Source organism: Rhamphochromis longiceps, unplaced genomic scaffold (assembly GCF_057381845.1).
Source record: "Rhamphochromis longiceps isolate RC_006_pf unplaced genomic scaffold, R_longiceps_female_GT1.1 unmapped_scaffold_1, whole genome shotgun sequence".
Taxonomy (NCBI): domain Eukaryota; kingdom Metazoa; phylum Chordata; class Actinopteri; order Cichliformes; family Cichlidae; genus Rhamphochromis; species Rhamphochromis longiceps.
Genome location: NW_028187221.1, coordinates 729500 through 752500, shown reverse-complemented (window position 1 = coordinate 752500; position 23001 = coordinate 729500). Strand labels below are relative to the sequence as shown.

The following is a 23001-nucleotide window of genomic DNA, read 5'->3' as shown; positions in this document are numbered from 1 at the left end:
ATTGGGATTTAAAAAACAATTTAGAGTGAAGCATATTGATTAGTTTCTACTTTTATTTTTAATAGCTGCCCATGACAGCACAGTTATAATGCATGCATACTTAATGCAGCAATATTCACGTCATAAACAATTGTGAGTGTTTGCACAAAAACATCTACAGGTGCTCTGTGCATGTACAGTGATACTGATGTAACGCTTGAAGAATTTGACATTACTACATGAGTGGAAGAGCTCTTTGCGCAAGACTCACTAACCATCCTATTGGAAAATGAGCTTAAAGAGTGCCTCAGATCCGTTTCACTATTTAAACTGTCATTTGTGTGTTGAAATGCAAAAGCTTACGGCACCTGGTATTCCCAGGAAGTCTCCCATCCAAGTACTGAACAGGCCCGACCCAGCTTGGCTTCCGAGATCAGACGAGATCGGGCGCGTTCAGGGTGGTGTGGCCGTAAGCGAGGGACTGCTTCACAAACAGCCTCTTTATACATGCTGTGATGACGCAGTCATGCTTAGGTTTTTATGTCCTGTATATAAGTTGAATTGTCCAAAGCACAAAAATGTTGGACTTCCAAATGGTCCTAACACACTGTGTGCTCTCTGTCACTTTAACACTGTGCTGTGAGAAAGTAACATGTGTTATTATGGTGACGTTACCGCGGGAAAAGCATTTTTGCAGCTCAGTGTTGAAGCTGCAGTTCACAACAAAGGTTTGCATGTTTTCGCTGTAACATGTGAAGCTTAGTACAATCCTATATTTTAAAGTGCGTGACATTTGCCAAGTATAAAAGGTCTTTTATAGCGGGTTTCCCTCGCTTACGGCCATACCACCCTGAACACGCCCGATCTCGTCTGATCTCGGAAGCTAAGCAGGGTCGGGCCTGGTCAGTACTTGGATGGGAGACCGCCTGGGAATACCAGGTGCTGTAAGCTTTTGCACTCCCACACACAAACTGCAGAGGGCGCCGCTGCTCACTCAGTGGAGGCAGCTTGAGGAAAAGCTTCATGACAACATTTCCCTTTTGTGCAAAACAAAAGAACAGCAGGAACGAAATATTTAGGAAATACACAAACTTATTTATTCTGTAAATGTAGAGAATGTCTACGGCTAGTCCGTCTGGGCTCAATAGTGAGGAACTCGTTAACCTTGTAGCGTGCAGCGGGCACAGTGTCAACCTGACACTCTTGTGCAACGAGTTTTAACTCTTATTGGCTGCCGACTGCGGCCCCGAAGAATACTGAATAAATGCGCATCAGTGTGCTACCCTGAGCAGGGAACACGATATCATGGAGTTTCTAACATGGAGCAAGGTGAAGGTGACGCGACTATGCAGGACCGCCCCTGGTTACCTTCAGAGATCAGATGAGAACAGGCTGGTATGGCCGTAAGTGAGAGGCTTCCTCGACAACGGGGTTCATGTAGATACTGTAACCCATTTATTGGGATTTAAAAAACAATTTAGAGTGAAGCATATTGATTAGTTTCTACTTTTATTTTTAATAGCTGCCCATGACAGCACAGTTATAATGCATGCATACTTAATGCAGCAATATTCACGTCATAAACAATTGTGAGTGTTTGCACAAAAACATCTACAGGTGCTCTGTGCATGTACAGTGATACTGATGTAACGCTTGAAGAATTTGACATTACTACATGAGTGGAAGAGCTCTTTGCGCAAGACTCACTAACCATCCTATTGGAAAATGAGCTTAAAGAGTGCCTCAGATCCGTTTCACTATTTAAACTGTCATTTGTGTGTTGAAATGCAAAAGCTTACGGCACCTGGTATTCCCAGGCAGTCTCCCATCCAAGTACTGACCAGGCCCGACCCAGCTTGGCTTCCGAGATCAGACGAGATCGGGCGCGTTCAGGGTGGTGTGGCCGTAAGCGAGGGACTGCTTCACAAACAGCCTCTTTATACATGCTGTGATGACGCAGTCATGCTTAGGTTTTTATGTCCTGTATATAAGTTGAATTGTCCAAAGCACAAAAATGTTGGACTTCCAAATGGTCCTAACACACTGTGTGCTCTCTGTCACTTTAACACTGTGCTGTGAGAAAGTAACATGTGTTATTATGGTGACGTTACCGCGGGAAAAGCATTTTTGCAGCTCAGTGTTGAAGCTGCAGTTCACAACAAAGGTTTGCATGTTTTCGCTGTAACATGTGAAGCTTAGTACAATCCTATATTTTAAAGTGCGTGACATTTGCCAAGTATAAAAGGTCTTTTATAGCGGGTTTCCCTCGCTTACGGCCATACCACCCTGAACACGCCCGATCTCGTCTGATCTCGGAAGCTAAGCAGGGTCGGGCCTGGTCAGTACTTGGATGGGAGACCGCCTGGGAATACCAGGTGCTGTAAGCTTTTGCACTCCCACACACAAACTGCAGAGGGCGCCGCTGCTCACTCAGTGGAGGCAGCTTGAGGAAAAGCTTCATGACAACATTTCCCTTTTGTGCAAAACAAAAGAACAGCAGGAACGAAATATTTAGGAAATACACAAACTTATTTATTCTGTAAATGTAGAGAATGTCTACGGCTAGTCCGTCTGGGCTCAATAGTGAGGAACTCGTTAACCTTGTAGCGTGCAGCGGGCACAGTGTCAACCTGACACTCTTGTGCAACGAGTTTTAACTCTTATTGGCTGCCGACTGCGGCCCCGAAGAATACTGAATAAATGCGCATCAGTGTGCTACCCTGAGCAGGGAACACGATATCATGGAGTTTCTAACATGGAGCAAGGTGAAGGTGACGCGACTATGCAGGACCGCCCCTGGTTACCTTCAGAGATCAGATGAGAACAGGCTGGTATGGCCGTAAGTGAGAGGCTTCCTCGACAACGGGGTTCATGTAGATACTGTAACCCATTTATTGGGATTTAAAAAACAATTTAGAGTGAAGCATATTGATTAGTTTCTACTTTTATTTTTAATAGCTGCCCATGACAGCACAGTTATAATGCATGCATACTTAATGCAGCAATATTCACGTCATAAACAATTGTGAGTGTTTGCACAAAAACATCTACAGGTGCTCTGTGCATGTACAGTGATACTGATGTAACGCTTGAAGAATTTGACATTACTACATGAGTGGAAGAGCTCTTTGCGCAAGACTCACTAACCATCCTATTGGAAAATGAGCTTAAAGAGTGCCTCAGATCCGTTTCACTATTTAAACTGTCATTTGTGTGTTGAAATGCAAAAGCTTACGGCACCTGGTATTCCCAGGCAGTCTCCCATCCAAGTACTGACCAGGCCCGACCCAGCTTGGCTTCCGAGATCAGACGAGATCGGGCGCGTTCAGGGTGGTGTGGCCGTAAGCGAGGGACTGCTTCACAAACAGCCTCTTTATACATGCTGTGATGACGCAGTCATGCTTAGGTTTTTATGTCCTGTATATAAGTTGAATTGTCCAAAGCACAAAAATGTTGGACTTCCAAATGGTCCTAACACACTGTGTGCTCTCTGTCACTTTAACACTGTGCTGTGAGAAAGTAACATGTGTTATTATGGTGACGTTACCGCGGGAAAAGCATTTTTGCAGCTCAGTGTTGAAGCTGCAGTTCACAACAAAGGTTTGCATGTTTTCGCTGTAACATGTGAAGCTTAGTACAATCCTATATTTTAAAGTGCGTGACATTTGCCAAGTATAAAAGGTCTTTTATAGCGGGTTTCCCTCGCTTACGGCCATACCACCCTGAACACGCCCGATCTCGTCTGATCTCGGAAGCTAAGCAGGGTCGGGCCTGGTCAGTACTTGGATGGGAGACCGCCTGGGAATACCAGGTGCTGTAAGCTTTTGCACTCCCACACACAAACTGCAGAGGGCGCCGCTGCTCACTCAGTGGAGGCAGCTTGAGGAAAAGCTTCATGACAACATTTCCCTTTTGTGCAAAACAAAACAAAAGAACAGCAGGAACGAAATATTTAGGAAATACACAAACTTATTTATTCTGTAAATGTAGAGAATGTCTACGGCTAGTCCGTCTGGGCTCAATAGTGAGGAACTCGTTAACCTTGTAGCGTGCAGCGGGCACAGTGTCAACCTGACACTCTTGTGCAACGAGTTTTAACTCTTATTGGCTGCCGACTGCGGCCCCGAAGAATACTGAATAAATGCGCATCAGTGTGCTACCCTGAGCAGGGAACACGATATCATGGAGTTTCTAACATGGAGCAAGGTGAAGGTGACGCGACTATGCAGGACCGCCCCTGGTTACCTTCAGAGATCAGATGAGAACAGGCTGGTATGGCCGTAAGTGAGAGGCTTCCTCGACAACGGGGTTCATGTAGATACTGTAACCCATTTATTGGGATTTAAAAAACAATTTAGAGTGAAGCATATTGATTAGTTTCTACTTTTATTTTTAATAGCTGCCCATGACAGCACAGTTATAATGCATGCATACTTAATGCAGCAATATTCACGTCATAAACAATTGTGAGTGTTTGCACAAAAACATCTACAGGTGCTCTGTGCATGTACAGTGATACTGATGTAACGCTTGAAGAATTTGACATTACTACATGAGTGGAAGAGCTCTTTGCGCAAGACTCACTAACCATCCTATTGGAAAATGAGCTTAAAGAGTGCCTCAGATCCGTTTCACTATTTAAACTGTCATTTGTGTGTTGAAATGCAAAAGCTTACGGCACCTGGTATTCCCAGGCAGTCTCCCATCCAAGTACTGACCAGGCCCGACCCAGCTTGGCTTCCGAGATCAGACGAGATCGGGCGCGTTCAGGGTGGTGTGGCCGTAAGCGAGGGACTGCTTCACAAACAGCCTCTTTATACATGCTGTGATGACGCAGTCATGCTTAGGTTTTTATGTCCTGTATATAAGTTGAATTGTCCAAAGCACAAAAATGTTGGACTTCCAAATGGTCCTAACACACTGTGTGCTCTCTGTCACTTTAACACTGTGCTGTGAGAAAGTAACATGTGTTATTATGGTGACGTTACCGCGGGAAAAGCATTTTTGCAGCTCAGTGTTGAAGCTGCAGTTCACAACAAAGGTTTGCATGTTTTCGCTGTAACATGTGAAGCTTAGTACAATCCTATATTTTAAAGTGCGTGACATTTGCCAAGTATAAAAGGTCTTTTATAGCGGGTTTCCCTCGCTTACGGCCATACCACCCTGAACACGCCCGATCTCGTCTGATCTCGGAAGCTAAGCAGGGTCGGGCCTGGTCAGTACTTGGATGGGAGACCGCCTGGGAATACCAGGTGCTGTAAGCTTTTGCACTCCCACACACAAACTGCAGAGGGCGCCGCTGCTCACTCAGTGGAGGCAGCTTGAGGAAAAGCTTCATGACAACATTTCCCTTTTGTGCAAAACAAAACAAAAGAACAGCAGGAACGAAATATTTAGGAAATACACAAACTTATTTATTCTGTAAATGTAGAGAATGTCTACGGCTAGTCCGTCTGGGCTCAATAGTGAGGAACTCGTTAACCTTGTAGCGTGCAGCGGGCACAGTGTCAACCTGACACTCTTGTGCAACGAGTTTTAACTCTTATTGGCTGCCGACTGCGGCCCCGAAGAATACTGAATAAATGCGCATCAGTGTGCTACCCTGAGCAGGGAACACGATATCATGGAGTTTCTAACATGGAGCAAGGTGAAGGTGACGCGACTATGCAGGACCGCCCCTGGTTACCTTCAGAGATCAGATGAGAACAGGCTGGTATGGCCGTAAGTGAGAGGCTTCCTCGACAACGGGGTTCATGTAGATACTGTAACCCATTTATTGGGATTTAAAAAACAATTTAGAGTGAAGCATATTGATTAGTTTCTACTTTTATTTTTAATAGCTGCCCATGACAGCACAGTTATAATGCATGCATACTTAATGCAGCAATATTCACGTCATAAACAATTGTGAGTGTTTGCACAAAAACATCTACAGGTGCTCTGTGCATGTACAGTGATATTGATGTAACGCTTGAAGAATTTGACATTACTACATGAGTGGAAGAGCTCTTTGCGCAAGACTCACTAACCATCCTATTGGAAAATGAGCTTAAAGAGTGCCTCAGATCCGTTTCACTATTTAAACTGTCATTTGTGTGTTGAAATGCAAAAGCTTACGGCACCTGGTATTCCCAGGAAGTCTCCCATCCAAGTACTGACCAGGCCCGACCCAGCTTGGCTTCCGAGATCAGACGAGATCGGGCGCGTTCAGGGTGGTGTGGCCGTAAGCGAGGGACTGCTTCACAAACAGCCTCTTTATACATGCTGTGATGACGCAGTCATGCTTAGGTTTTTATGTCCTGTATATAAGTTGAATTGTCCAAAGCACAAAAATGTTGGACTTCCAAATGGTCCTAACACACTGTGTGCTCTCTGTCACTTTAACACTGTGCTGTGAGAAAGTAACATGTGTTATTATGGTGACGTTACCGCGGGAAAAGCATTTTTGCAGCTCAGTGTTGAAGCTGCAGTTCACAACAAAGGTTTGCATGTTTTCGCTGTAACATGTGAAGCTTAGTACAATCCTATATTTTAAAGTGCGTGACATTTGCCAAGTATAAAAGGTCTTTTATAGCGGGTTTCCCTCGCTTACGGCCAATGGCGTGTCCAGCGGGGTGGCCTGGGGGGGCACAGGCCACCCCCCAAACCAGACTGGCCACCCCAGGTGCCACCCCAAAGGCAAAACAATAAAATTCAATCAAATATCAAATGTCCGATTATGTTTTCACGGTGACGCTCAGATATCCGAGTGTAAGTGAATGCAGCATCGCTTCTGCGCTATGCGCATGACGTTAGCAAAGGTAGGAGAGCCAAGCACGAAAGATGGCACTGCAGGAAACAATTTTTCGGTGAAAGAAAATGAGGACAGAATAAATGTCCCGGTAAGTAATATCAAGTTTGTTGAGTTTAGTAAACTTCGGTGAAATTAGAATACCAAGGAAAAAAATAACACTTAAAGAATTATTGCAGCTGTGGAATATTTCAGACAGTATGCTACTGAGGGCAGCTAACATAAGAGTTATGCGTTATAAGATATAATCTAAGTCGTAACATTGCTGTATGGAGCTGCAGATTTGGTTGCAGGTTAACATAGCTGGACTGGCCATCGGGCATACCGGGCATATCCCCAGTGACTTATTTTTTATTTTTTTTGTAATGGCATGAACAGTGAGAGGTGGTGGATTGGCCAGATGCAGGTCGATGTGTAGAAATAACTCCGTTGTTTGGTGGTGACTATGACGGGGCTTCCACAGAGGCAACAGGTGGATGAGGGAAGGGGAGGCAGGAGGAGAGACCCGAAGCAGCCACCAGTCCGAGTGTCAGGTGAACTGAACTTCAGGTAAGAAGTTATGACCTGCAGTCTATCTGGGTCAGATATAAACCAAGTTTAGGTGGAGTTTATTTTCATGTTGCTGACTTTTTACTGTCAGTTGCAATAACTCATACTGCGTTCTAGCCAGTTTGACGGAGTTTTTATACAGCTGGGTGGGTGCTATGATGTTACTGATAGTGAACTTTATTTTATTCATAAGGTTAGTAGAGTTGCCAACGGCTCCTTAAAAAAATGGAATGGTCCCTCATTCAGAGAAAATATTACGCGTTTCGTATTGAGCTGAGAAGAGACGCAGTTTGTCCCGGACTTTAGCTAGAATGGAAAAAGACACAAAACTGGATTTATTCTGTCTTTATGCTGCACAGCTGCCTCTTCTTTCATTCTCCCCCCTCCCTCTCCTGTTGCTACTTCAATCATGAAACTGATCAATGATCAGCTGATCGGCTTTTCTCTCTTGTTTATCGCCCACTTTGCGCCAGAAAGAGGAAACCAGCAGATGTTGCGCTAAACAACAGCAGCACGTTTAAGCTTGATCGGCTGTTGTTAGAATGTATTTAATATTAATTTCTAGTATCAGCTGATGTTTGCTGGAGCCACAGCTGTAAAGCTGCTGGTCATGATGTCGGTTTGGATATGTGGTGAGAGGGAAACATGAAGATGAAACCAGGAGATGTCCTTACTGAACCATCAGAGCTGAACAGGTGATGGAGAAACAGGTTTACCTTTTAGGTGACATGAATGAGTTGAAGGGAAGTTATGAACTGTTTCTGAGAGACAAATAACACCAGGATCCTTTTTTATGTAGCAGACAGCTGGTAACTGTGCAGGGGCGGGTCTAGCAAAGTTTTGCCAGGGGGCCAGGTAGGGCATTAACAGGGAAAGGTGGGCACAAAGAAATACTTTTCTTTCTTATTCTCATTTAAAATACCTAGTTTTTATTAAATAATTATCTAAATCTTACAACCAAAGTTTTTATCTGACGTAAAATGTATAGAAATCATACATATACCAACAAGACTGTACATCACTGTCACAACAGGGTTTGTTTTCAGTCAAAGTCTTTATGGCTTTACTACCTGGTGGGTCGGTCAGTAGTAAAAATGCCCAATTTTTTTGTCCCAGTCCAGCCCTGCAGGTTAATACTGGCAGTGTCACCATGCCAGCTGACTGTATTTTATCATCAGCCAGTGTTGTTCTTTATCAATATTACCAAAGTTTACCATAAGGCAGCATAGAAAGTATTTACTTGCTTTCAGGTTTCATTCAAATGTTAGTCTTTTCAGTTGTTTCTCCACTTTTTTCCTGTTTCAAAATCAAACACCAGTTTGTGAGAAGATTATCTTCTTTTTTTAACAGGCAGATAAAGTTTTGCATTGGAACTGGCTAATTTGTCAATTGTTTGTTACAAATGTTCGTATTTTAATTTTCAAAAATGTTTTTGCCCAAAACATATGTGCACTATATGTCAGTAAAAATACTATGCAAATATTGTTGTCCTTGACTGCTGAGTAAACACTGACAAAGCACTGATTGTATCTCTTGTACTTTATCAACGCAGTATCTAAAAACTTTGCACCGTAGTGGTTAAAATCTCATTCTAATAAGAGTTAAAAGTGCATTTGGTTATTAGGTTTATAGGATTATTGAATTATGGTTAAGGGTTGGTAGAATTTTTTTTTAAAACATTATCTGCCAATTAAATCTGCCACCCTTCTCCAAATCTGTGCCCCTACCTGGCCCCCCCAACAAAAATTTTCTAGACACGCCACTGCTTACGGCCATACCACCCTGAACACGCCCGATCTCGTCTGATCTCGGAAGCTAAGCAGGGTCGGGCCTGGTCAGTACTTGGATGGGAGACCGCCTGGGAATACCAGGTGCTGTAAGCTTTTGCACTCCCACACACAAACTGCAGAGGGCGCCGCTGCTCACTCAGTGGAGGCAGCTTGAGGAAAAGCTTCATGACAACATTTCCCTTTTGTGCAAAACAAAAGAACAGCAGGAACGAAATATTTAGGAAATACACAAACCTATTTATTCTGTAAATGTAGAGATGAGTGGATGAATACAGGAAAACAGCACTGCAGGATAGTCAATCACTGAACTGAACTACAAAAAGTCAAAAGTGCCCATCAGGTAGGCTGGAATCATACACGTTACCATCAACAATATAATTGTGAATGTTACACATACTTAAAGAAAGTTTACAACGAGCGAGATGTACAGACAATAGCCAAACACGGGTAAATGTGTAGTAAATGGCAGTGCAGTAAATCTGCCTAGTATGACATTAAATACACTTACTACTTCATATATCTCAGATCGTTTGTAACGAGCCACGGAAAGCAGTTGTAGCCACTGAAAAGATGGGCGTAATACATTAGATGTCGGCTAGCGGGCGGCTAACATTTACCACAAAGAAAAAGGGTTAAACGCGCTATTCAGCGTCGTGTAATTTCCGCTAAATCCAAGGTAAACACAGAAGAAATGCCAGTTTCCATTAAAAAAAAAATAGCGGACTTTCCGGCTTCTTCGCTCCTCCGCTGCGTGTTGTTGTTGTTTTGGTGACGCAACTTCCGCCGAACAGACGATTGGTCGTCTACAGTGGGATTCGGCGCTCCTATCGGCTCGAGTCTACAGTGTCTATGCTCACCGTAGACTCCGGGCCAATGAAAAGACGTAACCGTCTACACACAGCGTAGACTTTGCACTACCGTAGACCAGGGGCGGAGCGGGGGGGTGGCTTACGGGGCTTAAGCCCGGGTTGTTTTGTCAGAAGCCCGGGGTATTTTGGAGTGTAATTTTTTCATAGTTAGATGCCTGGCTGACAACTGTATAAAACAAAAAGTACACACAATATTCGAAGCACATAGTGCACACTGTGGGAATTTACGACTGTGCGCGAATCCCCCCCTGATATTGGTATGATCCAAGCTCAGGCACTAAGCGACTGAGCGAGGGGGCGGGGCAGCTGCTGCCCGTGAGTGCGCTGTTGGAGAGACGGAGCCAGCCATACTAAGGAGAGCTTAAGTTTGACCAGGTACCAAAGCAAATCATTCGTACCGTACAAATAATGTAAATATGACGGTGCATCACGAAAGATTGATATCAAACTGATCACTTGACCAATATTACGTTACTCGCTCTTCAAGTGAATCAACAAATGGCAAAATGAAAAGCCGAACAAATGCTATTTTTTTTTAGAGTCTTAGCTTACGTGTGTTTATTTCATATTCTCAGTTCTTACCCTCCCGACTAAATCGGTTTCAGTTATGTACTGAAACATAAGAATGGACATTCGAGGGTTCTTTCAAAGAAAAAACTCAGGTAAATGTTATTTTATATATTATGCTTTGTATGTTGTTCAGTATATTTCTATGCAAAACAAGAGGGATTTCAATACACAGCAGGATATTCACATTTGTAACCAGATATTTACACTTTAGGGAGAAAACATAAAACATTTTTACTGTACAACAGAGTACATTTTTGTTTTAGATAAATATTGAAATATATTTTGAATTAGTTAAATTTCAGAATAAAGAGAGACAGAGCTATTTTTATCACTTTCATCAAATTTAGGAGTACATGTACACTAAATTTATTGTTAATTAATAAGAAAACTCCAGACGATTCCATTCTGAGCTGAAGAAGCTTCTGATAGGTTAGTAGAGTCCATGTGAGTAAACTGGTGGCACAGCTGTGGATGCATATAAGGCAAAACACAGAGCCTGTTTCTGTGACATGGGAAAATCAAGAGATATCAACCAAAACACCAGGAAAAGAACTGTGGAGCTCCATAAGTGTGGCTCAAGTTTGAATACAATTTGGTGCCATTTGCAATTAAGAAATACAGATAGTTTCTCTCTTTACTCTTAAAGTTAACAAATATGTTTTTATATTTATCAATCTAAAGAAATAAACATTTAGTCTGATTTGATGTTACAATTAAAAAAGTGTTTTTATCTGAAGAGTAAATATCTGGTTTCAACTGTATATTTGATGATTGTCAGCACAAAGAGGGAGAGAGAGGAGAACGAGGACAGACAGGTCCTCATGTATCTCGTACCTAGTGTTTCTTTTTAGGTTTGTTATTTTTCAAATTCTGTATTTATTAAGTTCTGCAGGCTTGTTTGCACAACAAGGCTAAATAATTATATAAACTTTTCTCAATCTAAATAGTGGACTTTGGTAGAATTAAAAAATAAGTGTAGTGCAGGTCTATGATGATTTTTAGTGCTATCATCTAGTTCTGATTCTGGTTCTGTCTTGGTTAAGTCCTCAGTAGTCCTGATTTTGAACTGTTGTAGTCCTGTTTTAATTCTGGATCAGTTCTGGGTCTGGTTGAATTGGGGTTTAGTCCTCGTGTCTTGATGCAGCCCTGACCTTGTTCTGCCTTGCTGCTTAATTAAAAAACTAGTTTAAGGTGTCCTGCACATGTGATATATATTTTTCCCTATATGAAGTCATTCTTTTTTGAACAGAGCCTATTAATCTTTCAGTCATTTCTACACCCCCCCCCCCAAAAAAAAAAAAAAAAAAAATCCCACATGCATACTACTCTTTGGGCTAAGCCCCGGGTGTTTCAAATGTCTGGCTCCGCCTCTGCCGTAGACTCGACTTTCTTCTTGTACTATCTGCTGTGACATCCCCCACCAAAAAAAAAAAAAAAAAAAGTTGCATAAGTCTATCTTATGCGGTGCCATTCTTAACTATAACGGCAGATTCTGCGTACACTGCTGTCATCACTTATTATGAACTCCTGCTCATGACTTCAAGCTTGGTTTGTTTGTTTGGTTTTTTTGAAGTAGCCATGGAAAACATGCTTACTCCATAAAGAGGATTTTTTTGTGAATTTAATATTTAATCTAAAAAATATTTCGAACATGAAATAATATTGCTGTCATTATATTTTCAATCGGTAAATAAGTTATTTAAATAAACGTCAAAACGAAGTCTAGCAACCAGGAGGGAATCTGTAACATTACAAAAGTTGTTTTTTTTGTTTGTTTGTTTGTTTTTAATACATATAAAAAAGGTGTATACCTACCGCCTACTGGTGATGGCCAGAGGGGCCGATGGCGCGATAAGGCAGCCTCGCTTCTGTCAGTCTGCCCCAGGGCAGCTGTGGCTACAACTGTAGCTGCCTCCACCAGTGTGTGAATGTGAGAGTGAATGAATAGTGGAATTGTAAAGCGCCATATAAATGCAATCCATTATTATTATTATTATTATTATTCGTTTATTAAATATTACAAGTTCTGAATTTTCAAAGGTTTCCCATAGGTCAACTAAAACTGAAGAGGCATTTTGGATTCCAAATTAAAATATTGTTCTGGAAAGCGATCGTAATGATTCAACAGCATAACTTTGTAATGGAATGAAAATTACCTTTTGAAAAGACCGCCAGTAAACAAGCAAAACATAACACATTCAAATAAGGTGCCAATAAATACTTTTACTTAACAGATGGGAACCACTCAAGTTCTAAAACATAATTTGTTAGTCAAGAACGGGAAATAATCTCTGCTGGGCATATAAAAATGGAGGGATAAAATAATTCAGTGTCCCAAAGGGATAAAATACAAAGTCCAAAGCCAGGGCTAGCTAAGCCACAAATCACTTACACTTCACAGGTTGATAACTTCTCCTGGTAACAATAGTTACCATGTGCGTAGCAGGCTGGCAATTATACGGGCCTCAGGGAGGTATTGTAGGCCGTGGCACATAGACAGAAAATATCGCAGCGGCGTTTGCAGTGTGGGCTGTAAGAAGAGTATGAATGTAATCAAACAAGCAATACCACCTCCAGACGAAAGCACAGAAATATGGAGGTGAATTAATATGCAGGTGATTCCAGGGAAACTCCTTTCCAAAAAAATATCCACACCAAAACCGGACGGCAACCTTTTATCCACCAAAGAGGGTTTTGTTCTGGCACAAAACATTAGTTTGTCTGGCCCGTGGACATATATAATTATCTGATTTGGTTACATTTGTGTTTGTTAATAAATGTAGTGATACTCTATCATATCAACAGGGGCAATTTTCTTCTCTATAATGAGAGAAAGGCTGTGCACATGTTAGCACAGACATAACAGCAGGATACAAACTCTTGAGAAATTAATAATAAAAAAAATCACAGATATTATAGAAAGGAAATAATTTCTGTGATCCATTCTCACCTTGCTGAGGAGAATCAACCATTTCCACAGAAATGGTTCAAATATAGCAGCTCGATCAGATTCCGAAATACATGTGAAACAAACTGTTAGAAATAAGTCAACTTCTGATTTACACTACACCGGACAAGCGATTTAACTGTTAAAGTCAACATAAACTGGTGCTTCACGCCACAATGAAGCACCAGTCTGCACAAGTCTGTTGCAGTTTCATCTCTGTATATGTAAAGCTGGAAAAGGAGCACCCTAGAAAAAGGGGGGAAACAGTTTATTCCTCTCAAAGGACGTGTTTAGACTGCACTAGCTGAATTCGACATCTTCTCTCAGCACAGTCTGAGTTTGTCTCTGACAGAAATTTACAGATGTGATGACTGAACTAATCTCTACAAAACAACAGGGAGGGGAAAAGGCTTCAGATCAATGTTCATTTAATCATTCACTATTTTAGTCAGGGGACTAAAATATATTTTTGTTTGGTGGTTTGACAGAAGTGGAAAGAGATTCAAGTCAAATTAAATTAACGAGACAAGCGGTTATAATCTTGAATGTAAAGCGCCATCTCGTGGCCATTTTTAATGAAATAGCAGGTGAAAATCCGCATCACACACTTTTTTCACATTTGTGAATATGGCATCTATTATTTACCAAAGTTAATAAATAGCTGTGCAAAGACGTCTCATGCTGCTTCTTGTCTGATCTCACTCACAATTATTGAATTATAACTGCGTGGTTAAAGTACTCAGAGTGCAGTAAAAGGACTGAAAGTGAGCAAAGTATCTGAGTTTGTGGTACACTGGATTGGACCTAATAACAGAAGGATAAAAAGCACAACAGAGACAAGTTAGAAAATTTGCATTATTTATTTATTTATTTAGGACATTAAACAGTTACGTGCAGTAACACAGGCCACAACCACAGATGCGATTATGAATATCTTAAGAAAAAGAAAGATGTAATAAAGTCAAGCACTATAAAGGTAAAACAGACTGAACAGGAATTTATAAATATGTGAAAGCAAACATACTAAACTCTCTAGTGATGGATCCAGATTTTTCATCCAAACCTAGAAAAAGAAAATGCAGAAACATTAAGGTTGCTGTGTGATCATTTATCATAATCATTGATTTTAAAAGAATTTCTCATGATCATCTTCTTCATCTTCAGGAATCGTCAACATCACCTCTCTGTGAGGAGCAGAGAGCACTCGTGCTGCACATCCCACCTGTGTGCTGTGTTTACGTGAACCTGAGAGCACAGCTGTAGTGGTGACAGTGAATGTAGCGTTGGTGTTGGACACAGTGACAGTGTTGTACTGTGAGAAGCTGAGGTCTTGTTGTGAGACACTGAGTGTTACAGTGGGAGCAGGTCGACCAGTGGCTGAACAGGAAACAACCCACTCTTCAGTAGAGTTTGACTCTCTGACATCAACAGCAGGTTCATGCAGCTCTGTGAAGGATCAGGAAATATCATCAACATGTTCTTACAAACACACCAGCTGCTCACACATTTATATCAACTATGTTTGTTTGAGGTAAAAGTTCTTACTATAAACTTGGAGGTAGGGTCTCCCTGTCAGAGAGCCTTCAGGATAAGTGTTAAACAGACAGTGATAGAAGGCTTCATCCTCATATGTCACATTCCTGATGACTATGGAGCAGTTGTGTAGTCCAGTGTATTTAAACTCAACTTTATCTGTAAAGCCATCATTCACTCTCTGACCATAGTACTTGCTGTAGGTGGCAACATTTGTCTCCACATCATGTGAGATTTTCTGCCATGTGACCTGAAGGACGTCTTTAGTCTTCAAGAGCTGACAGCTGACTTCAGCATCTTCTCCCACTGCTGCCAGCACAGTCTGCTGTGTTTGGATCACTGCTGTTAGAGCTGCATGGAGAATAACATCAGTTAAAGATGAACTGAGTGCTCTTGATGGGAAGACTGAAACAATAATTCAGGCTAGGGATTAGACTGAGTTTAATTTATGGCACTATGATCCTGCTTTTGATCAGCTTTTTCATCAATAAAAAGGAGGAAGAAATGGTTAATATGATATCTGAGTATTTATTAATAGTTATCTGCATCATATACCTGCTGAAATCAAGCTGTGACGAACTAGTTTGAATTATTTATCTACACTGCAGACTTTTCAATATAATGCTGGAAGTTTTACTACGTGACAACTAAATGACAACTATGTTGATCAATTACTGTTCACCAGTCACTGATCAACATAGTTGTCATTTTAATAGACTGATTACCTATAGACTATATTCAGACTTTAAATATAATACATTCAGCCCAATGAGACGTGTTACATTGGAAAATAAAAAAACAAACAAACAAACAAAACCCTTAATTAACACAAATAACATTACCTAACCTGCCTTTCTAATTCTAATTATTACTGTTGGTACCGGTATTGTCAACACCAGCTCCGTATTAACTTGTTATTGGCTCATTACCAAAAATTAGAGTATTGAGTATTAAGGTATTAAACACGGAATTGGTTGACTGATTGCGACCCGGTGTGAGAGCTTAACTTGCATCCAATTGTTCTCTGCAGTCCCTCATCAACTAAACGCCTACTGTGAAAGCTGCGTCTGTTAAAACAGACCCTTAAAACGTTTAAATATCACCGTTTTATGGCTGTAGGTCTACCTGTTAGTGACATCCGGCGTTTCTTTTTTGTCAGACTTGATGTAAATGCAGCTTTTATGTTCCAACCGTGAAAATGAAAGTTAGTCGAGATCACGCTTCATCAATTTCAACTTAAGCTGATGACTTTCTTTAGTAACACTTTCTTAACTCTAAATTTATACTCGTTCAATATATGTTGTGATTTCTTCTGTCTATCGCCCAAATTCATATAAATAAATTCAGAAATGAAACAGTGTATCTCACTCACCGTTTGGGAAAAACGCCAGCAAACTAGAGACAAACGTGATTGCGCGTCCTGCCATGTTGTCTGTTTATCGCTAAATTGCTTCTTCTTCTTCTTCAGTCAAGTTTAACGGCAGCTTGCATCCAAAACTGTTGCATTACCGCCATCTCCTGTCTGGTAACCGTCTGTCACTCCTGAATCCTCAGATCCTCTTGATGAGACCAGTACTTCTCAAAAAACGAAAAACCACCACTTTCCCTTCACCATGACTTAACTTATTAACCACTTTTTCAAATGTAAGTTCCCTTCCACCGCTCATTTCACCCCACATCACCCTCCTGTGACTTACATACTTCCTACACCGCTAAATTTCAAAACTTCAAACTGCACAAGAGAAGCTCGGCCAGTCCATGTCACAGGGTGTGTAGTGAGAACGACAAAGCAAAACATGATCCCTCTCATTAATCACAGCTACAAAATTACTATTTTGTAAAATCTCTCGGCCGTTTGACATCACGCTTATTCCTCGTTGTCCCCTCTTCAGTGTGTAGTGGAACAGACCAACAACTTACTTTCACCTTCGTTTTAAACGCACAGCCAGACTGACAAATGTAAGATGAAACTCTTCAAACACCTCAGATTAAGTTGTGAAACATATCTAATGTATTTAGACGAGCACTTGAAGTCTATGAAACTGTAAACAAAACATGAGCTCTTTCCACATAAGCAGGACTGACTGAATCTCACTGCTGCTCAAATTTGCAGTGTTCATATTTAATCTGCACTTATGGGGTCACTGACTTCAACACAAGAAGAAAGAACATCACACACTTCACATCTTACACTCCATGTTACAAAATATCAAAACATTATATCTAATTAATTGTTTTTAACAGTATGATACTAAGATTTGCCCATGAAACAGAAGTAGAAGCTATTATTTATCAGAGTTACGGACATTATGAAGTGGTGCAAAGCTCGATTAGTTAGTTAGTAAAACAGCTTTGTGAAGTATCAAGACATGTAAGGAGTATTTAATACATGAAAGACCACGAAAAGGAGTACTTTTTCTTGGCACGAACTGCAAAGACTAAAGAGAAGAGGGAGAAAATCCCAGAGAAGACCCAGACTGCAGAGACAGAGGCTCACTGTCAGTCCTTTCAGAGAGGCAATGAACCACATAGCTCTTGTAGTGGTGAAAGTAATGTTTCAGTCATGACTAATAGAGAATCTTGTGCATTATTTAATGCATATTTACGAATTCTGAATTTTCAAAGATTTCCCATAAATCAACTAAAACTGACGAGGCATTTTGGATTCCAAATTATAATATTGGTCTTGAAAGCGATCATAATGATTCAACAGCATAACTTTGTAATGGAATGAAAATTACCCTTTGAAAAGACCGCCAGTAAACAAGCAAAACATTAAAAATTTGTCATCCTGAAAAATTCAAATAAGGTGCCAATAAATACTTTTACTTGGTAATAGATGGGAACCACTCAAGTTCTAAAACATAATTTATTAGTCAAGAACGGGAAATAATCTCTGTGTCACGACCTGCAGGATCAGCAAGGCGCTGATCATAATATCCCTGCTCCTGGCTCTTTCTCTCTGTCCCTCTCTGGGAAAGGTCTCCTTTTCACATTCTCCTCCACGTTTCATGCTAGCTGCTAAAGTGACTGTCCACTCTGCCTCCCACTCCCTTCAGGCACTGATTGACTCCGGGGTGGAGCAGAGTTTCATGGATGCTTCCCTGGCTCTCGAACTCAAAGTTAACACACAAGCATTTCCCCACTCCTTGCAGGTCACCACCTTAAATGGTCAGCGTCTTCCCAATATAACTCATATTACAGAACCCGCGTCCCTAACTCTATCTGGTAATCACAATAAAATGTTACAGTTCTATGTTTTAAATTAACGAGACAAGCGGTTATAATCTTGAATGTAAAGCGCCATCTCGTGGCCATTTTTAATGAAATAGCAGGTGAAAATCCGCATCACACACTTTTTTCACATTTGTGAATATGGCATCTATTATTTACCAAAGTTAATAAATAGCTGTGCAAAGACGTCTCATGCTGCTTCTTGTCTGATCTCACTCACAATTATTGAATTATAACTGTGTGGTTAAAGTACTCAGAGTGCAGTAAAAGGACTGAAAGTGAGCAAAGTATCTGAGTTTGTGGTACACTGGATTGGACCCAACAACAGAAGGATAAAAAGCACAACAGAGACAAGTCAGAAAATTTGCATTATTTATTTATTTATTTAGGACATTAAACAGTTACGTGCAGTAACACAGGCCACAACCACAGATGCGATTATGAATATCTTAAGAAAAAGAAAGATGTAATAAAGTCAAGCACTATAAAGGTAAAACAGACTGAACAGGAATTTATAAATATGTGAAAGCAAACATACTAAACTCTCTAGTGATGGATCCAGATTTTTCATCCAAACCTAGAAAAAGAAACCCAAACATTAAGATTGCCGTGTGATCATTTATCATAATCAATGATTTTGAAATTAAAATGTTAAAAGTGCTTCAACCATTACAATAAAAACCTACACTAAACAAATATGTGTCAACACACAATTCAAGGTTCAACAGCTTCATTGTCAATGTAAAAATGGAAAGTTACAGTAATGCAGTTTTTTAGTGTGGTGTTCAAAAGAAGATAACAAAAATATTAAAAAGTGCTAATAAAAAATGTAGTCCACAACAGTGTTCACTTAAGGTGCGAAATACTTAAAAGAATCAAATTTGCAACGACCAAAGTCCAAAACTCATCCTGATAAAAATGCTGCAGCACTCGTTTTAACGAGCAACAGCTCTCTACTGTTACAACATGTTGCTGCTGTTAATCAATACAATTTAATACAGTTGTGCTTCAAATAGAACAAAAAATGTGACATGACAAATAATTAGGTCACACAAAAGGCTCTTACACTCAAACAGATATACATGTGTTTGCTATACCATATATCAGCAAGAGAAGATACGACCTCTCCTAGGAGGTGTGTGATCTATGCCAGAACACTCTGTAGAGGAGTGAACGCACCCCCCTCTTCATGCTACACAGAGTTGTTACAGACCTCCTAGGATGAGACATTCTTTCAATCTACACATGATTATATACTTCTAAGCATATATGAGTAAATATTTATTTACAGCTCAAGTTTTCTTGCTGCTCGTGATGGTGGTTTTATGGGATCATTTGTTGGGCTGTTGTTATTTGGTGTTCGTTGTCTTATCTCCTCGCTCTCCATCTTGATTAAAGGTGTTTGGTTCCTTTAGATAAAAACAAAATATGAGATCATTACTACTTTCAATAACGCCACCACATTTCTAAAGCATCTGAATTCTGTTTGTCGTGTAAAAACAATATACAACAATTTAAAAATACATTTAAAATGTATATTTAAATAAAATGGTACAAAGACAAAAAAATGAAATATTAAAACTGAGACATTTTAATTATATGAAAAAAAAAATCTCATTTGAATTTCATGCCAGGAACACATTTCAGAACATTTGGGACAGAGACAAAAAAGACTGAAGATATTATGCAATGCATACAAATATCTGGTGAAGTATGTTATAATCAATGAGATAAACTGGCAACAGGTAACAGAAATGATATATAATGATATGATAAAATATAAAAAGAGCCCCAGAGGTAGCTGAGTCTTTGGAAGCGTGGTCAGGCAAAAGCCTCTGTGCTCTGAAATGGCTCAGGTTTACACATTTGAATGTGAACAAACAACAACACTTCTGGAACAATCTTTGTCCAAACATTGTAGAGTTTCCATCATCTGCTCTATTTAAAGATTCAGAGAATCTGGCGATATCTCTGCACACACTGAGTGATCATCATCTTTGGACTCTCAGGCTACACTGAAAACAGACGACACTGTGACAGTGAACAGAAAACCAAACTAGATCCAGGAATGACACCACCCTCTCTGGGACCGTGGGACTGACACAAAGTCCAAAACTGTTGTGTGGTCTGACCGATCACCACCTGAAATTCATCTTAGAAATCATGGACCACATCCTCAAAGTTACAGAAGAGAGGGACCATCTGGGGTGGACTCGTGCACATGGTGGACATCGGTGAAGAGACCATTAATGCTGAAACATGTAGACAGGTTTGGGAGCAACCACCTGGAAAACATCTGCTAATACTAGTCTACTTCTACTAGTGTATGTGCAGCAGATGTTTGTGGCTGGGTGTTCAAAAACACGGCATGCATTTTTAATTTCTCCTTGATATTTGGCCCGATGAATATTATGAATATTGGGGCCCGATGAATGTAAAAACAAAGAATTACCAGATTTTTTTTTACCAGATTTTTGTTTCTAAGAAAAATGAGAGCCACATGAGGATATTCATTTAAAATTTTGATAGAACAGTAGCAGTATAATGTCCTCGTAAGTGGATATCAGGCCCTAGAGCAAAATTTTGTATTTTGGTCTAAATAACCCAAAATGTGATGTCCACATATGTGGATGCCAGGTCCTAGCAGGTTAAATGATATTCCCACGAATTAATGAAAAAAATAACAAAAAGAATTTGAATAATTATCAAACAGTCTTACCCGTCCATCTTATTGGTTGACTTTTGTGGTGTTTTGCTCTTCTCATGGTCCCTGAGTGACAGAGGGATTTAAGGTTTAAAGTTTAAAGTCAGTACTATAAATATCTGCAGATATTACTGGATAGATGTGGGTTAGGTTCTTAGGGTCATAAATCATTATTATATTAACATATCCAGGAATGACACCATATATTATCATATTAACAAGAAGACACATATTAAACCACATGTGAAAGTTACCTCTGCTTGTCTTTTTCTTTAAGACGAACAGTGACGAGCAGAATTACACAACCAAGGACCAACACCGGTACTACAGCTGATACAATTATCACGGTGGAATCTGAGAGAAAAGCAAGGAAAATGTGACACTGAACAACACGGATACATTAATCATGGATAAAAAGGAAATGCAGAAGTACTAAGTTCATTGATATTAGGTCTCAGTCGAACTAACCCAGATATAATCGATCTATAAATTTGTGACTGAAAGAGTTTCTCACCATATTCATGATCAGACGTCTGCTGGACCTCAGGAATCGTCACCATCACCTCTCTGTGAGGAGCAGAGAGCACTCGTGCTGCACATCCCACCTGTGTGCTGTTGCTACGTGAACCTGAGAGCACAGCTGTAGTGGTGACAGTGAATGTAGCGTTGGTGTTGGACACACTGACAGTGTTGTACTGTGAGAAGCTGAGGTCTTGTTGTGAGACACTGAGTGTTACAGTGGGAGCAGGTCGACCAGTGGCTGAACAGGAAACAACCCACTCTTCAGTAGAGTTTGACTCTCTGACATCAACAACAGGTTCATGCAGCTCTGTGAAGGATCAGGAGATATCATCAACATGTTCTTACAAACACACCAGCTGCTCACACATTTATTTCCAGTATGTTTGTTTGAGGTAAAAGTTCTTACTATAAACTCGGAGGTAGGGTTTCCCTGTCAGAGAGCCTTCAGGATAAGTGTTAAACAGACAGTGATAGAAGGCTTCATCCTCATATGTCACATTCCTGATGACTATGGAGCAGTTCTGTAGTCCAGTGTATATAAACCCAACTTTATCTGTAAAGCCATCATTCACTCTCTGACCATAGTGCTTGCTGTAGGTGGCAACATTTGTCTCCACATCAGGAGAGATTTTCTGCCATGTGACCTGAAGGACGTCTTTAGTCTTCAAGAGCTGACAGCTGACTTCAGCATCTTCTCCCACTGCTGCCAGCACAGTCTGCTGTGTTTGGACCACTGCTGTTAGAGCTGCATGGAGAAAAACATCAGTTAAAGATGAACTGAGTGCTCTTGATGGGAAGACTGAAACAATAATTCAGGCTAGGGATTAGACTGAGTTTAATTTATGGCACTAAATAATAACAATGTATCAGGTTTCACATATGTGAATAAAATAATGTACTTCAATGATATTATTGGATGTCTAATATGGAATTTCAAAAACAAAAACAGTGCTACCAGTAAGATGTGTGTTATGTTTCTTTTTGGCAAATCAATTAAATTCACAATATTAATAAAGACGTGCAGAAGTATTATGTAGGATCTACATGTGTTCAAAAGACAAACACTTGGCTCTCTAATTATCCACTATGTTTGTCATTCCGAACTCATCCAAATTACAAATGATAATTAAAGACATTAAAAAGGTGCATCTCCTTGAGACTCTCTTTCACCTCCACGTTGCCTCTTACAGTTGTTTATCCCAGGAACTCTTCTGACATTACGTCTTTGTGTTTGACATTTAGCAACAATGATCCTGCTTTTGATCAGCTTTTTCATCAATAAAAAGGAGGAAGAAATGGTTAATATGATATCTGAGTATTTATTAATAGTTATCTGCATCTTATACCTGCTGAAATCAAGCTGTGACGAAATAGTTTGAATTATTTATCTACACTGCAGACTTTTCAATATAATGCTGGAAGCTTTACTACGTGATACCGATCAGTGTCTAACAATGCCACCTGTGAAATCTGACATGAAGAACAGGTTGATGAAGCTCTGCAAAGGATGAAGG

General features: G+C 40.3%; 2 protein-coding genes and 10 non-coding genes across 16 annotated transcripts in view; 5 read left to right on the top strand and 7 right to left on the bottom strand.

Moving 5' to 3' along the window:
• Positions 1–335: 335 nt before the first annotated feature.
• On the bottom strand, positions 336–454 carry LOC146640829 (5S ribosomal RNA). Its single transcript, XR_014909905.1, has one exon. It is a non-coding gene; the product is annotated as a 5S ribosomal RNA (ribosomal RNA).
• A 357-nt stretch (positions 455–811) lies between these two features.
• Positions 812–930, top strand: LOC146640828 (5S ribosomal RNA). Its single transcript, XR_014909909.1, has one exon. It is a non-coding gene; the product is annotated as a 5S ribosomal RNA (ribosomal RNA).
• Positions 931–1771: 841 nt separating this feature from the next.
• LOC146640827 (5S ribosomal RNA) lies at positions 1772–1890 on the bottom strand. The gene has a single exon (XR_014909902.1). It is a non-coding gene; the product is annotated as a 5S ribosomal RNA (ribosomal RNA).
• Positions 1891–2247: 357 nt separating this feature from the next.
• Positions 2248–2366, top strand: LOC146640826 (5S ribosomal RNA). Its single transcript, XR_014909908.1, has one exon. It is a non-coding gene; the product is annotated as a 5S ribosomal RNA (ribosomal RNA).
• Positions 2367–3207: 841 nt separating this feature from the next.
• Positions 3208–3326, bottom strand: LOC146640825 (5S ribosomal RNA). The gene has a single exon (XR_014909901.1). It is a non-coding gene; the product is annotated as a 5S ribosomal RNA (ribosomal RNA).
• Positions 3327–3683: 357 nt separating this feature from the next.
• LOC146640824 (5S ribosomal RNA) lies at positions 3684–3802 on the top strand. Its single transcript, XR_014909907.1, has one exon. It is a non-coding gene; the product is annotated as a 5S ribosomal RNA (ribosomal RNA).
• Positions 3803–4648: 846 nt separating this feature from the next.
• Positions 4649–4767, bottom strand: LOC146640823 (5S ribosomal RNA). The gene has a single exon (XR_014909900.1). It is a non-coding gene; the product is annotated as a 5S ribosomal RNA (ribosomal RNA).
• Positions 4768–5124: 357 nt separating this feature from the next.
• Positions 5125–5243, top strand: LOC146640822 (5S ribosomal RNA). The gene has a single exon (XR_014909904.1). It is a non-coding gene; the product is annotated as a 5S ribosomal RNA (ribosomal RNA).
• An 846-nt stretch (positions 5244–6089) lies between these two features.
• Positions 6090–6208, bottom strand: LOC146640821 (5S ribosomal RNA). The gene has a single exon (XR_014909898.1). It is a non-coding gene; the product is annotated as a 5S ribosomal RNA (ribosomal RNA).
• Positions 6209–9082: 2874 nt separating this feature from the next.
• Positions 9083–9201, top strand: LOC146640820 (5S ribosomal RNA). Its single transcript, XR_014909893.1, has one exon. It is a non-coding gene; the product is annotated as a 5S ribosomal RNA (ribosomal RNA).
• A 5134-nt stretch (positions 9202–14335) lies between these two features.
• LOC146640819 (OX-2 membrane glycoprotein-like) lies at positions 14336–16480 on the bottom strand. 2 transcript variants are annotated; one of them, XM_085399863.1, is made up of 4 exons: positions 16400–16480; positions 15040–15378; positions 14675–14940; positions 14336–14557 (listed from the first exon to the last, which is right to left on the bottom strand). In XM_085399863.1, the coding sequence occupies exons 1-4, from the start codon at positions 16452–16454 to the stop codon at positions 14456–14458; spliced, it is 762 nt and encodes a 253-aa protein (XP_085255989.1). In that variant the 5' UTR covers positions 16455–16480; the 3' UTR covers positions 14336–14455. The 2 variants fall into 2 exon arrangements, with proteins under 2 accessions (XP_085255989.1, XP_085255990.1); XM_085399864.1 differs by having other exon boundaries at positions 14717–14940.
• Positions 16481–18621: 2141 nt separating this feature from the next.
• Positions 18622–23001, bottom strand: part of LOC146640816 (OX-2 membrane glycoprotein-like) — a 34427-nt gene continuing 30047 nt past the window's right edge. For 3 of the 4 annotated variants that reach the window (XM_085399865.1, XM_085399867.1, XM_085399868.1), the window contains exons 2-7: positions 21894–22232; positions 21480–21794; positions 21220–21319; positions 20981–21031; positions 19551–19670; positions 18622–18838 (exon numbers count right to left, since the gene is read on the bottom strand). In XM_085399865.1, the coding sequence (XP_085255991.1) occupies positions 18829–18838; positions 19551–19670; positions 20981–21031; positions 21220–21319; positions 21480–21794; positions 21894–22232 (935 nt within the window). In that variant the 3' untranslated portion in view covers positions 18622–18828. Of the gene's footprint in view, positions 19671–20980; positions 21032–21219; positions 21320–21479; positions 21795–21893; positions 22233–23001 lie in introns of all 4 variants that reach the window. The other variant, XM_085399866.1, reaches the window with a different exon arrangement.

Coding starts and splice junctions, on each gene's coding strand:
- LOC146640819 (XM_085399863.1), bottom strand. CDS start 16,454: ATGGCAGGACGCGCAATCACGTTTGTCTCTAGTTTGCTGGCGTTTTTC. Junction 15,379..16,399: donor GCTGGCGTTTTTCCCAAACG/GTGAGTGAGATA, acceptor TTCTCCATGCAG/CTCTAACAGCAGTGATCCAA. Junction 14,558..14,674: donor TCTCTGCTCCTCACAGAGAG/GTGATGTTGACG, acceptor TTCTTTTTCTAG/GTTTGGATGAAAAATCTGGA.